Source organism: Chanos chanos, chromosome 8, assembly GCF_902362185.1.
Source record: "Chanos chanos chromosome 8, fChaCha1.1, whole genome shotgun sequence".
In the NCBI taxonomy this organism is placed as follows: Eukaryota; Metazoa; Chordata; class Actinopteri; order Gonorynchiformes; family Chanidae; genus Chanos; species Chanos chanos.
The window spans coordinates 37,966,245-37,980,502 of NC_044502.1; the positions used below are offsets into that span (position 1 = coordinate 37,966,245).

At 41.2% G+C, this 14,258-nt stretch overlaps 1 protein-coding gene across 1 annotated transcript; it reads right to left on the bottom strand.

Moving 5' to 3' along the window:
* Positions 1-345: 345 nt before the first annotated feature.
* Positions 346-12,158, bottom strand: nr2f5 (nuclear receptor subfamily 2, group F, member 5). The gene is made up of 4 exons (XM_030782392.1): positions 11,091-12,158; positions 3,628-3,908; positions 2,690-2,936; positions 346-986 (listed from the first exon to the last, which is right to left on the bottom strand). The coding sequence occupies exons 1-4, from the start codon at positions 11,455-11,457 to the stop codon at positions 670-672; spliced, it is 1,212 nt and encodes a 403-aa protein (XP_030638252.1). The 5' UTR covers positions 11,458-12,158; the 3' UTR covers positions 346-669.
* Between the last annotated feature and the right edge of the window lie 2,100 nt (positions 12,159-14,258).

Here is a 14,258-nt window from a genome sequence, read left to right on the forward strand (position 1 = left end):
CAATTTTCTCACTAATACCACAAAATAATTCCAAACAGTTTATTTGCCTTTTCCACTTTGGCAATGGCTTTTCATTCAGAGTGTCCTGAGAGAGTTTATCTTGTCTCTCAGTTCCATCAGGGCTCTGATGTTAATCTCCATGAGCCTCCTCTCCATTACTCAGCCACTCTGATCATAATGTTTACACTGGATGCTCAGGCCTTACTACACATATGGACACAATCTTGAGTTTCTCTTAAAACTGTCTTTGTAGTCTTCAGGCCCCCATTCACACAACAGATCGTTCTCAGAATGCCATGGTAAAAAAAAAAAAAAAAGAAAAAAAAATATTGGCAATAGTTTTAATGGCTTCAGGTTTCTTCAAAATCAGTAGCGGCCTTCTGAAGACGTGGCCTTTTTCTTTTTTTTTTAAGACTGACACTGCAGCAGCCAATTTCTTGTTCAAAAAGTTGATTAAGTCTTCGAGAAACGGGTGAAGATTCTGCAAGACCATTATGAAAGGCGGGTTTCATTCCCATTAATGGAATGAATGGCTGGTGCATCGGAAATTGCATGTAGTGAAGTGGATGGAAAGAAGGGAGCAGCCAGTTAACCAAGTCTTTCTATTGGCCCCCCCCACAGAGCGGGGGGGGGGGGGGGGGGGGGCTGTGGCTGCAGCGACAGGTGTGGTCAAGGCCCGTTTTCATTGTAGTGGAGGGAGATAGGGCGGTCCCTCTGGACAGGCATGTAGGGCCAGTTGTAGCTGGAGCCGGACAGGAGCATGTCTCTCAGCAGGGTCTCAATGGGTGTTTTCCCCACCAATCGTACAAAGAAGAGCTGCTCGATGACGGGCGAGGAGACGATGCGCAGCGAGGGAAGGCGAAGCAACAGCCGTCCGAAGCGGTTGGGTTGATTGGGGTACTGGTTCCGCACATACTCCTCCAGAGCACACTGTGACTTCTCCTGGATGCTTTCAACGTGAGCAACATCAGACAGACCCATGGCATCTGTAGTGGCAGGCAGAGAGAGAGCAAGGGCAGAAGAGAAAGAGAGAGAGAGAGAGAGAGAGAGAGAGAGAGAGAGAAGGAGAGAGACAGAGAGAGACAGAGAGAGAGAGAGACAATAAGGGCACTATGCCAGCAATGGGAATGCTTGACTGATTTTCTGTCGAGCAACGAGACTGACAAGCAACACAAATAATGCACTATGAATTCATTTCAAGCTAACGGTGAGAGAGTTATACACACCATTGAATGGAGGACAATTCCAAAAGCAATTTCAAGACAAGAGCCAAATGACAATGGAAACTCAATTCACACAACGTTATTTGTAAGCTAGACACACATATTGATTACACCAGCGCTGAAACGGTTTTGTCCACCTTAAAAATGCATTTATCCCCTCCATCCCTTTACTCTAGTGTGGAATATTGTCCCAAGATTTTAACCCTATGACCTTATTCTCTATTCTCTTTGTCATACTACTTATTACTAGACAAGGCATAAACTTAGTCCTGCTGAGTTTCAGTTCTGAGAAACAAAAGATTAATTGCTTCATATTTCTATGGGAGCAATGACCCCATTGGTGGAAACGCAACTGCCATGTCTGCCCTCATCACATTAGTCCCGATTAAGACATCCGCAGTTACTGTCCCTGGCATTTTTGCTGGGTGTTGAATAAGGTAATGCATCAGTCATTGGAGAGATTGTCTGTGGTGACAAGCCTTTCGTGTCTGTGCGCCGCGGTTCTTTGCTTTGGTGTAGCGCTCCAGCGCTGGGCCCCCCTCTCCCTTTGTGTCTCACAGTATGAGGACGCGTGGGGATCTCACACTATTAAGCATGGACGATCAGGACATGTTGGTGACATTAGACGCCAGCTGGGTGATTAGGGGTGATAGGCCAGGGTATGGAACCCTTTGGGCGAAGGTTATGGGGCACAAGAGTTTGTCTGTCTCTGTTAGCTCATGCTGGCAGGTCTCGGTAGGAGGCTTGTGGGGGGATGGTCTGGCTGGAGTGGATCGTGCTGATGCCCCGGGCTACAGAGGTTATGTAGGTCAGGGCCGGGTTGTAGCCAATCCCTCTTGCCGTAACTCAGCATGCATAATTCAGTCATGTTGGTGGGAGTAAGGGGGAGACGAGGGGTTGCCTGGCTGGTTTCAATAATAGATGGAAGCATGAAGAAGCAAGGGATGAAAAAAAAAAACTAAGAGAGAGGGGTTCAGCCATCCGTTTGGAAGAAAGCTAGGTGCTAGAAAAGTGCTTCTGACAAGGTGAGCTGGGAAATGAAGGAGGGCAGAATCACTCAAAAATAAAAACAAATGTGCAGGGGACCTCTGGGTCCCCTGTTTTCCTGTTAGTGTGTACAGGAAGGCCAGAAACATTACTAATGCCAGAGGCACAATCTACACTTGACCAAATAAATTCAACGAATTTGCTAAACACTGATGAAAATATTAATCATGCGTGTGTTTGTGTGCGTGTGTGTGTGTGCGTGTGCATGTGTGTGCGCACGCGCGTGTGTGTGTGCACACAAGTGATTGTGTGTGTGTGTGTGTGTGTGTGTGTGTATATGCGCGCGCGTCCATGCGTGCATGCGCATGTACACATGTGATTGTGTGTGTTCGTTTGTGGTCTGTGAGTGTGTGTGTCTGCATGTGCGCACACACACAGAGACAGGGGGTCGGGGTGAGGGGCTCTCTCCCGTATCTTACCAGAGGTGAAGAGGACGATGGACTTCAGGCAGGAGTACTCTGCTGTGTCTACCTGCAGGGCCTTCAGCTTTTCAACCTGCTCCTGGAAGACGCGGATATGGTCCATGAAGGCCACCACGCGCTCGGCAGACATGGGCGAGGCGTGCAGGCCAGCGGCGGCTAACAGGGGTGCTACGTGAAGAGGCATGGAGCATTGAGCGGCGTTAAGCACGAAGAGCTCACTCCATGACATGCGCAGAAGAGCCACCTGGGACACAACCACAGGCCATACACAGAGTGAACGACAGGTGAACAGGAGGTTGAGGAAACTCTTGTGCATGAGCAGATGAAGATTCGAACATGGATGAAGTCTCCACAAAGTTTAGACGTGATTTTAGACAAAAAAACGCAATATTATCTTTAATTTTAGAATGATGTTCAAGCAACTGACGTAAAATTGAAGTTTAACAAAACTTGCAAAAATGTAACAGGAAAATAGAAGACTGATTAACATGTCAAACCTTCCTTATGTGTACAGAGAAAGGCTTTGTTCACATTGCAGCCAAAAGCTCTTCACAATACAAAACTGTGTGAAGGGCTGAAGTTAAGACTATGGGCTTTTTTTTTTTTTCGGCCCCCGTCCCTACTATCATCATGGCTGAGGAATTCACAGATGGCCTCTACTTCAAAACATTGTTCTGATGAGAACAAGACCCTAGGCTTCACCTTCCATGACAGGCTGGTAAAACCTCATGTGACTGGAGCCATGAACGCTTTGTTGTTCATTTGCACATGCAGTCCAGAGGTCAGTTCACAGTGAAACTGTGTCTACGAATATGGACATGCGGTCAAAAAAAAAAAGGCTCTGTTTTTAGAAATAATTCAGAATTCAGTACAGAATGAACAAAGCCTTCATTTGCTCAGATTCCAACAATGGGGCATTACTGAGTGAGCATTACCTGATCCATGAGTTGTAGATCTGGAAAGAAGGGGATGTTCTTGGCCCACTCCACGGCACTAAACAGCAGTCGGGCTGCTAGCTCACATATGTTCTCGATACCCATTAGGTTGTTGGACTGCATGCATTGAGCTCCATAGCGAGATGTGGGATAGGGTTCTGCTCGCAATAGGAGAGAGATGAAGCCGGATAGGTAAGGCTGGCCGTTGTAGGGGTCACTTCCATTGGTCAGATATTGGCCTGGGCTTGACTGTGAATTGGATGTACGACCTCGCTGGACAGCTATGAGAGAGAAAGAGAGAGAGAGAGAGGAGGAAGAGTATATGGATTAGAGATGAACATCGGTTTGCACTTTCACTGAACACAGCAACCCTCAATTTCTGTGAAGACCATCAGAGAAATACACCCTTTGCTCCACATAAATGAGTAATGACTAACAGAAGCCTGCCAAAGTGGAATGAATCTTCACACCTCCCTCAAACAAATGGTTCAGCCATGGCCCAGGGGCCAAACAGAGGCCGTTCCTGCCATACTGTGGCTCAAAGCTCATTTGGAAAACACCTGTTCAGCAATCCCTATGTCTGACTGATAATTTCATCTACTGTTACACACACACAAAGCAGAGATTGAAATAGGAGTAAGCAGAGGGAGAGAGAGGGAGAGGACAAGAGAGGGTGAGAGAGAGGGTGATAGATAGATAGATAGATAGATAGATAGATAGATAGATAGATAGATAGATAGATAGATAGATAGATAGATAGATAGATAGATAGATAGATAGATAGATAGATAGATAGATAGATAGACAGACAGACAGGCAGAGGTGGAGTTGTGGACAGAAAATGTTTTTTTTAAACTGAAATCTAGCATCTGCACTTAAAAAAGAACAGGGTAGACATATCTCTCAAAAGAAAACATCATTCCATGCGTGAAGTATTCCCCATGGCCACTGTGCTTTTAAAAGGAAAAAACTGTACAATAACACAATTTAAGAACACGAACCCTTGGTCAGAATAAAGAAAATGCTTTCATGTTTTGAAGGAAGCTGAAAATAAGACAAAAAAAAAACTGAATGAGAAAGAAAGTGAAGGAAAGTAAGTGAGCTCAGCAGTAATGTTTGGCTAAGTGCCGCAGCTGGCTCTACGGAAAAAGAGCCGGACGCGGGCCTCTCAACGTTTAAGACATCAGGGGATGTGACAGGAACCCAAACGCAATCATACGGGAGAGGGAAACACTGGTGTGATCAGCATTTCCCCTCGTGGAGTGAAAGAGGGATGACTGGAGAGTGAGGGCAGAAAAGTGAAGAAGAGGCTAGGGGACACCGAGAGGTGAAAGCAGAGTTTTGAAAGTATTAAAAGTGACTGACTGTGAGTCTGTCAACGGGCACCATGCCTCCAGCATCTCTGTCAAATATCAAACATAAGGACTTTTTCTTCACTCTTAGAAAAGTTCTTTTGTGTAAAGTTACATAAAAACCAGTTGCAGAGGTAGAGCCCTTAATGATGATGAAGGTTAACTTTTAATAGCTTAGTAAGACTGTGCAGTTGGTTATTTACTATGGTTATTATTTACAGTGGTTATTTACTATGGTGATTGCCCATTCATAATGTATCAACGCTCACTTATACAGGGAAAAAAAAGTTCTCTCTCTGTTCAAGCAGACCTCTGACTAAAGGTCATCTTTGACCAGTGACTCATAGTAACATAGCAAAGATGCCAGAACAGATAGTCTGGTGAAGTGAATCTAAAACGATACCTTAAAAGGTTCACTGCACAAATACTGCTCATCCCTGTGTAATATATGCTATTATGTACAAAGTTACGAGACTCCTCCATCAACCTCACTTTGTTTTTGCTGATGAATTCATGTAATTACTGGTACGTTTGCTCTTCTTATCTCCCAAATTTATATCATGCCTAAATATGGGTTTCCTAACACCCACTCCTTGCAGGCGCACTTGCCTCAGGGTGAAAATGAGGGTAAACGGTTCAAACATGTACCTATCCCCTTTTGACATTTTAAGTCCTTTTCTCTCTCTCTTTAGGTTGAGAGGTAGAGAAGAGCAAGAGCTTTAGCATATTTATACTTGTGCTAACTGTATTAATTGTGATAATACACTGCGAAATCATTTTGAGAATGTGCTAAATGCTAGTTCACTATCTTGGAGAAGACTTCCACATAGAGGTCACCAGTCACTCCGGCTGGATTTTCTTGTTCTTCTCTTTTGCTGTAACCTTAATGCTCTCTCCCTTTCTTTCTCTACTAACCATTTTAAAATGTAGAGGAGTGTTACATTTCACAGAAAAAAAAACCCATAAGCAACTAGGGCTTTAGTGACAAACAGTAGCAACAGATTAAGAATACATTAAAATTTGATGTAGAACATTTGCACTTACAATGTTTACATTGAATTTACATTCAGTCATATTTGCTTTTAACTGTTCAGTATTCTAGAATTTTATATTTTCAGTTTACTTTTTCATATATTTCCCTCTGGTCAATTAAGGGAACATATTAAAACCTGTGAGGGTTTTTGTATGTAGTGCAGTCCTATGTTTGATGCAGTTTTTTTTTTATTGTGTAATTACTACTGTGGGTTAGTTACACAACAGGGCAACGGTTAGTTGATTACCAGAAAGGTGAGGTGATATTTTCCCAAACTCCCTGGAGAGCTGTCACATTTGGACTTTGCCTTGAACCTGTCTATTATTGATGTTTACTTTCCATCGACCTATATTTCACTATGCTTTGGGGGAATGTGAGTTATGGGTGAAGGGATGAAGGAGCAGCCACATTGTGTCAGCAGAGTCTAACTGTTTAAGCACAAGTCACACATGTACCGTTACCATAACTGTTTAAGCTTCTGTACAATATTTACAGTACTTTCTCACTCTCTTAAAACTACTTGTATATATGTGGTACAACATTGAGGGTGTGCTCAGATATAAGCTGGTCTGTGTGTGCGCGTATGTGAACGTATCAGTCTTCACTGTGTCTTTCTCTGTGCGTGAATGTCAAACTTCTTGTTCAGTCAATACTGGTCTTTTTTCTGATTTAACAAAGGTCAGAGGAGTACACATGGAACATTCCAGAAGCAGCACATACTTGCAGAAGCCTGTGGATCTGTCAGGCGGTCACACTTGCTCTCTCCTCAAGAGAAACCCTTTGTCAGGTTGGAATTTCAGTCACGCCAAGAGCAGCCGTAGGTGCAAAAAAACAGGTAGAGCAGTCGAAATGGGAGGAGTGATGCATCATTTTGGTAAGGTGCCGAAAGGAAAACAAAGCACTCACAATGCAGCCCTTTGACCCATTTTCAAGGAACACTGGTTCAATAGACACACTGATCACATTCACCGCTGTCCAAAGAATAAAGCCAAAACTAGAACTGACCAAGATAAAAAAAAAAAGGAAAAAAAAGAAAAAGAAATACAAGAGGGTTTGAAGTGAGGGTTTGTGTGGTGCACAATGCAAATAGCAGCGCGATTTGTCCTCATTCATTTCAAAACACATGTGACATGACTGTGGGAGTACAGAGTGGGAATTTTGAGCACTTCAGAGCACAATGTCAAAACTGCTTTAGAGTTTAGTGAATTACACCCTTGTATCTCATTATTCTGTCTCATTTATTTCTGTAGCACGCAAGCAAGTCACTTCTAGATTTTATATGTTTCTAATCATCTTTTCATTGCTCACTAGTGTGTGATTATGGCCTAATTAACGTGTTTATGGTTCATTGGCAACTGATATTCTTATGAATCTTGTGAACATAATCCATAGTTTTATGTTGCTTGGTTTCACAAAATTTACCAGAAAGGGTAAGAGGTTTACTCAAGTTATTAGTCATCTACATAACTTGACATCCGCCAGTGCTTCACAGTCTAATGATGTTTTTTAGAAAAACGGCTGCTAGATGCTGCTAGACGTGAAGCCCAGGACAATAAAATCCCAAAAAACATACTATTTGAATGTTCGATTTGATTATTTACATCACTCAGTTTTTCTTCTGTGAATGTTTTAAGTACTGGTCTTTTCAGTAGAATCTGGATCACATTAAGCTGTGATTGAATGATTCTAGACAATGCTCATATTATTACATTAAGAGGTAATTAATCAGAATGTGAGGTTCTGAGCAAAAGCTTATAATACTGGAACTGGGTAAAGTACTGTGAATTAATATTGTTTTATTTTTGGAAAAAAGTATGAATATATTATACAAGGGCTTAAAAAAGCCCTGAATGATGTTTTAGAGATCTCACTCACTCACTCAAAAATGATTACATCTTTTTAGATCAAGGATCTAATCATTCTTTTTGGGGTTGGAAGCATAAATGTAATTCAATTGACCAAGTTAACCTATGGTTTGCCTCTTACAAAATTCCACCTTTTCCAAGAATTAAGAGTATTGTTTGAAATCATAATTGGAAATCATGTTCCTACTGTGCACAAGGCGTAGATTATTGGTGATAATACAACAGCAAGGCACTGTATGAGGTGCCTCTTTATCTGTCCTCTGTCAGGCGACTCCAATGCATAATTAAAAAACGTCAGTTATGTATGAACTCAAGGGAGGGATGGGAAGGTAAGGGTGTGTGTGTGTGTGTGAGAGAGAGAGAGAGAGAGAGAGAGAGAGTAGATCCAATTTTTCAGTTTACCTGCAACAGTGGACGCAACATACATTAAATGCGTGGGACATTAACGCGCCAAGACCGACAAGTTTTGAAAACAGTGCTGCTGTTGACTCACGCATGTGTCCGTTAGATTATGGAACTACTCTCTATACAAAAAAGTGGCAAAGCGATGTAGAAAACAATCAAGAGTTGATATACGTTTCAATAAAAGCAAGGCGTGGCTAGACTATAGGTCAAAATAATAATCAATCCTACTTAACAAAAAATAAGAAATAAGGATGTTTGCACGACTATATCACCAGACTTATCCACGGTTTAGCCTACTGTAACGCTTTAACTTTAAACTTTGATAGCGTGTGGTGGTGATGGTGTGTAGGAAAACAAATCAGTAGGCTATGAACTTTTCTATTCATTTAAGTACAAGAGCGGCGTAAATGGTCGATTCAGTAACCCTGATCAAAATACCATTGGAGTTAATTTGTACAGTGGAAGAATTTTTAATGAATCCCTGAAAGGAATTTAAAGGCCAGTGACTGCGACGATCCAAAAAAGAATAGCTAATCAGACACGTTATCCAAACTGTGCCTGGAAGTTTATTGTCAGAAGTATAAACCAAAACAATATAAGAACATAATAAAATAATTACATTCAATTAGTGCTTCCAACTAGAAGGGTCCTTGCTGCAAATCATTTGAGCTTGGGTAACAGCCCAGGCTTGGCGTAAATGCGCAAAAAGTTAAGTAGGCTACTCGAAGTATTTACCGGAAAATTTAAAATCCCTTTGATCACTCTGATTCACGTCAGAGTGGTTATCTTCCCTTTTAATTCAGTCACGCACGGATGTGGCGTATGTATTTTACGTTTAGATTGCTGTAGATTCACAACACTCACATGACCCCTAAAACCAAGTTAGACTATTACAAAACAGCGGCAACTAGGGTATCCCCTGTCCGTCAGAAAATACATTAGTACAGGAAATAAAAAGACCGTACCGTTGTCGCTAACAGACTCTCATACCTGCCTCGAAATGTTGTTTAGTCAAATAGCATAGCTTACTTTGATTTTTGTCAGTCGAACTGGTGTTGGATAGGTCTGTATCTTTATATAGAGGGAGATTTAAAAGGCTGTGTTACGCATCCTTATAAGCAGTAGGCTATAGGCGCCTCTCTAGTTTGGATTCTTTATTCATGATTGACTTGGATGTGCTTAAATTAATTGGCCAGACGGTTTGTAAGCTACTTTTAGAGACCTGCTCTGTGCAAACATAGTTAATGTGCTTTGTGAGGATGTTACCGCACATCATCGATTCAAAACGACTTAAAATCTGGAAATTTATTTTTTTATATGCAATGCAAGCGTATATATTTACATCCTTCTTTGCAATCTTCTCTTGTAGTCATACTTATGGAAATAGATTCAATAGTCTACATTGTTCATGCTTATTTAGATTAAAGGTCAACAGCCTGTGGTATGTCAGGCGATCTCCTCGGGTTCAATCAGTCAGATGGAAGCGTGACTGGCTGAATTTGCCCCTAAGTGTTTTTTATACACGATCTGAATTGTATGCCATTTACACAAACCTCCGCCGCTCCGGAGAACTCCTTTACACAAGTTTATTACAAGTAACTGACGTCTCAGAATGCAACTCACATCATTTATATAGGCTACAGGAATGGGCGAGGAGGTAGGGACTCATAACTTTCCAAAATACATCATTTATGATTTAGAAAGCAAGATAGTTTAAACTAATTAAAGCTTAACATCCTTTAGTCATCATTGTGATCCGCCTGTACGAACATGTAATTAACTAACACGTAACTTGTAAATTATATCTAGTCAAGATACATAACTTCGAGAACTTGAACAGAGACAACTTCTCTTAAGTTAAGGCTACATGTATCACTTGGCAAGCGCCAATATTACTACGACTTGGTCCATCAGAGAGAATCTGAAAACATTATGCAATGAGAGGTCACAAAGCGATAGGCCTATCCGAAAGCCGCGTCAGACTGTAACTGACAATAAAGCGGAACTCAAGTGCTTATTCAAAAAGAGGAAATGCTTTTCACTTTTCTCGGTATGATGACATTGGAGTAATATTCATTCGCAGGACAATGAGCTAGAATGTCTTCAACACATCAGATATCTTATGCTTAAATGTAGCAGTTGTAAATCTTTCCTCTGAATACGTTTTTATAAGCACAGCTTAAATGAGATACCAAAAAGAGTCGATCACTGCACGCACACGAAAGATTTGAGGTGTCCGCGGCTCGCGTGCTGTAATGAACACAAACTGTGATTGAATAAGACGCGAATGAGTGCGAACTGACTGATGATTAGAAGTGAATCGTTGTACTCCAAATACTCGTTGTCACGGCCACTCTTTAAGTCTAATTGACCAGTCCATAATCACGCACAATACAATAAATGTAGGGGAACCATTTGGTAGCGGCTAGGGTGTCGGGAAGCAAACACCATAATTAATGGGAAAACAAAGAGGTCTCTCACCCGAGAAGAGCAAAATAATTGCATCGGCTACTTGTGGACTGTACGGAGCAGCCTGAAATGGGCTATCTGAAATGCAGGAACTACTTCAGTTCTTGCGAGCGAATGGCCGACTAGAGAGTGGTATCTAGAATTTGTGGCATTACAGATACTTCTTCAAGATTATACTCTTAAAAAATCCAGAGACCTCAACGAAGCAACTAAACACAGTAGCCTACAGTCAACGGGTCTCGTGATCAAGGCTATGAAATAGGTTGGAAATGAGAAGACATTAGGATGTAAACGCACGGGAGTCTACGCAGCCTTCGCTGGCTCCGAAGTCATACTCACCCTCTCTCCTCATGCCAACCTTTAAACACTTTTTCAGGCGGCAGTATTGGCACTGATTGCGATGATGTTGGTCGATTGGACAGTCGCGATTACCCCGGCAGGTGTAACTCAGGTTCCGTCGAACTGAACGCTTGAAAAAGCTCTTGCAGCCTTCACAGGTGAACTGACCATAATGTTTGCCACTGGACTTGTCCCCACATACCATGCAGTCCACATTAGGGATTTTGTCCCCAGAAAGTGCATCGTTCCCTGGAGTTGAACCAGAGGGTGTTCCCGGTGTCCCTCCAGACTCCTGACTGCAAATCTGCAGTTGGGACCCGGGATCCGCCGAAATGTTCTCTTGCCACTGGTTTACTACCATTGCCATGCTATCCTGTCACACTTTTGTTAAACAACAGACAGAGTGGGACTCCTTTGCGCGGGGAGGAGATTACGATCCGTTTTCACGTCTTGAAAAGCAAGACGAGTCAGTCGCTTCGGTTGTAACAAATATACTTCGAACCGATTGTCTTCGGTGTTTTTTCTTACTCACGAATTGTTAACAGTCAACTGTTAAAAGGCAAAAACGTTTAAAAAACATGTTGGTTTCGTAAGGGAGTCATGACAATGTTTACTGTCAGCTCGGAAATCCCCAAAATAAAGTCAAAGTTTCAATGTCTTTTTACAGTCAATAAGACCCAGTGTGCTCTGTATGCAGTCCCGTCACGAGAAGGTCATAGTGAAGCTTCTTGACTCCTGGTCCGAAATTAAACGTGGTGAAACGTATGTTCTGGAGTAAACAGAGCTGCGAACGAGACTTATTTTAATCAAGCGATATAAAAAATTAATCATTCGCTGTGAAAAACTAAAAAGTGTATGATCTTGTCTCATCCAGCATTCAACTTAGCAGTTCAAGTAATTAAATTCATGTACGCTCCTAAGAGCATTGGATAACATGTGAAAAGTTCAGTCCATTCAGATAAAAATCTTGAGACCCTTTGTAAAGTCTTTAAAGAAGCATCCTTGATCCACACTGCAGTAAAAGTAGAAGCTGAGATCTTCGTCAGTTAAGAGTAGGTCATCCGCCAGCTGTCGGTCCCATCTCTGAGAATCGTAGTTTAGAATTTGGTGGAAGTGACACTAAACAGCCGTAGCTGATGTCCCTCCGACCTTGTTCCATATAAGGCTATAACTACCATATAAGGACAACACCCCTTCTCTCATTTCGGGGTTGAAATGAAATGAGTACACCAATTGGCTAGTGGGTACAAGGGAAGATAACCGTTGTCCAATTGGGCAATGGTCACTGCTGACATACGGTCAACGCACAAGACAAAAAAAATGTTTTCACCGTAAATTAGCGAGCGTTCCAGCTACGTGACATTCGAAAGATTAAACAGAAGTATAGATATAGTACAGAGAGGCAAAGTTTATATTGTATGTTTGATTGAGCATTGCATGTTTGATCAAATCATAGAAATGAATATTGACCTGCACCTGAGGAAGAGAGTATTCAGAGATATTGGGACTGTGCAAAATGTCTAAATGTTCTTTTATGGTAGGACACAGACCCAGTCACACTGAAGCTGTCTTGAGACAAAACAAAGCAGACCTGCCAAAACATGACTTTCATAGATGTATAACTATCAAAGTTTAAACGCTCTTTAACATCAAGTTAACTGATGAACACATACCCGTCTTATTCGTTTAATTCTTATCATCACATTACTTTTTTGACAGTGATAAAGGCGATTTATTGATGGGATGAAATGAAAAGTACATTAGCTGTGTTAGAGCTGTCTAAAAAAAGGCAACAGCTGCGGTATTACAATGCGTGGGTGCTAAACATTTCACCGTCGCATGTTAATTCCTGATAGGAATTACACTTGAGTTGTAGGTCTTGTTGCTGTGGCGTGTATTGAGAGTACTGTGGCACTCGACGGTCTGCTGTCAAGTTGCAAATGACCACTGCCATTTTATTTAGTGAGCAAAAGTATGTTTTTCGATTGTAGATATGCAACACATTTAGTTACGCACTCCCCTAAAACTTCATTTGTGGAAGCTGAGACTACTGAAAACTTTATTGCGACCACAAAATAAAAAATGATCATTCAGTCACTCAGTGTTGCTTTTCAGTTCCCGTTCTAGAGCATTTAAAAACTTTAATATGGTAAATAAAGCAGTTGTCATATACTGGACTCTATATAGTCCATATAGTAGAGGAGCAACAAAGAACAGAACCCCACTCTAATTTTGTTCATGTTGAGAATGGCGCTTCTAATGCTGGAGGCTACAACGCTGGCCTTTAGCTTAGCTTAATTGTTGTCACATGTAACCCTACCTGTCCTCCAATTAGCCCCTTGACTTGCTATTAGATCATTCCATGAGCTATGGAGTTCAGACCAAGAATAGTTTTTACTATTAGGCTCAGCGATTAAATGTGCTGCTAGTCAGCAAAAGCATTCATTCAAGAATAATTAATTACAGTAAATACTGTCCCTCTACAGTGAGGACTACATGTTTTTGATACTATATTTTAAGCTCATGGGCTCTATAAACCTACAGGGAAAATGACAGTTAATCTAAAATGTGATTATTTGTGTGTATATTTATGTTGAATATTAACAGAAAGTATTGGCTCAGAAATACTTTGAAATTCTTTTCTTGGCTGGGGTAGTGTGAAGTATCATAAAGAATTAGGGATTTGGACTCCTGCTTGGTTAAATGATCTCTAAAATGTATTTGACTATGTGGTAACCAAAGAAGATCCCAAAAGATGAGTTAAATATGACTTAAACATTAAAGTCAGATGGTGGTTGAGTAGTGGGAGACTACATATTGTACCTACAAGGCTAAGTATCTGATGATCAAAGCAACTGCCACAGTGATTCTAAAAACGGGGTCGGGAAGTAAATCAATTTAATGTAGAAACCAGAGATAAAGCTGGAAATCAGAAATCAGAATAACTGTGGTTAATCAGAAATAATGAATTATAATAAATCAAAACAATTAATGTGACGTAAAAGATTAAAAAGAAGATAATGAATAAATTGGAAAACTTCTGTCAGTGTTGAAATTTGAGTAGTTGCAAAGTTACTCCAGCCAAGCTGGCATCAGACCATTCACATCAGTTGTACAGTGTTTGTACTAATTAAGAGAAAAGACAAACCTTTTTAGCAAAAACAAAAA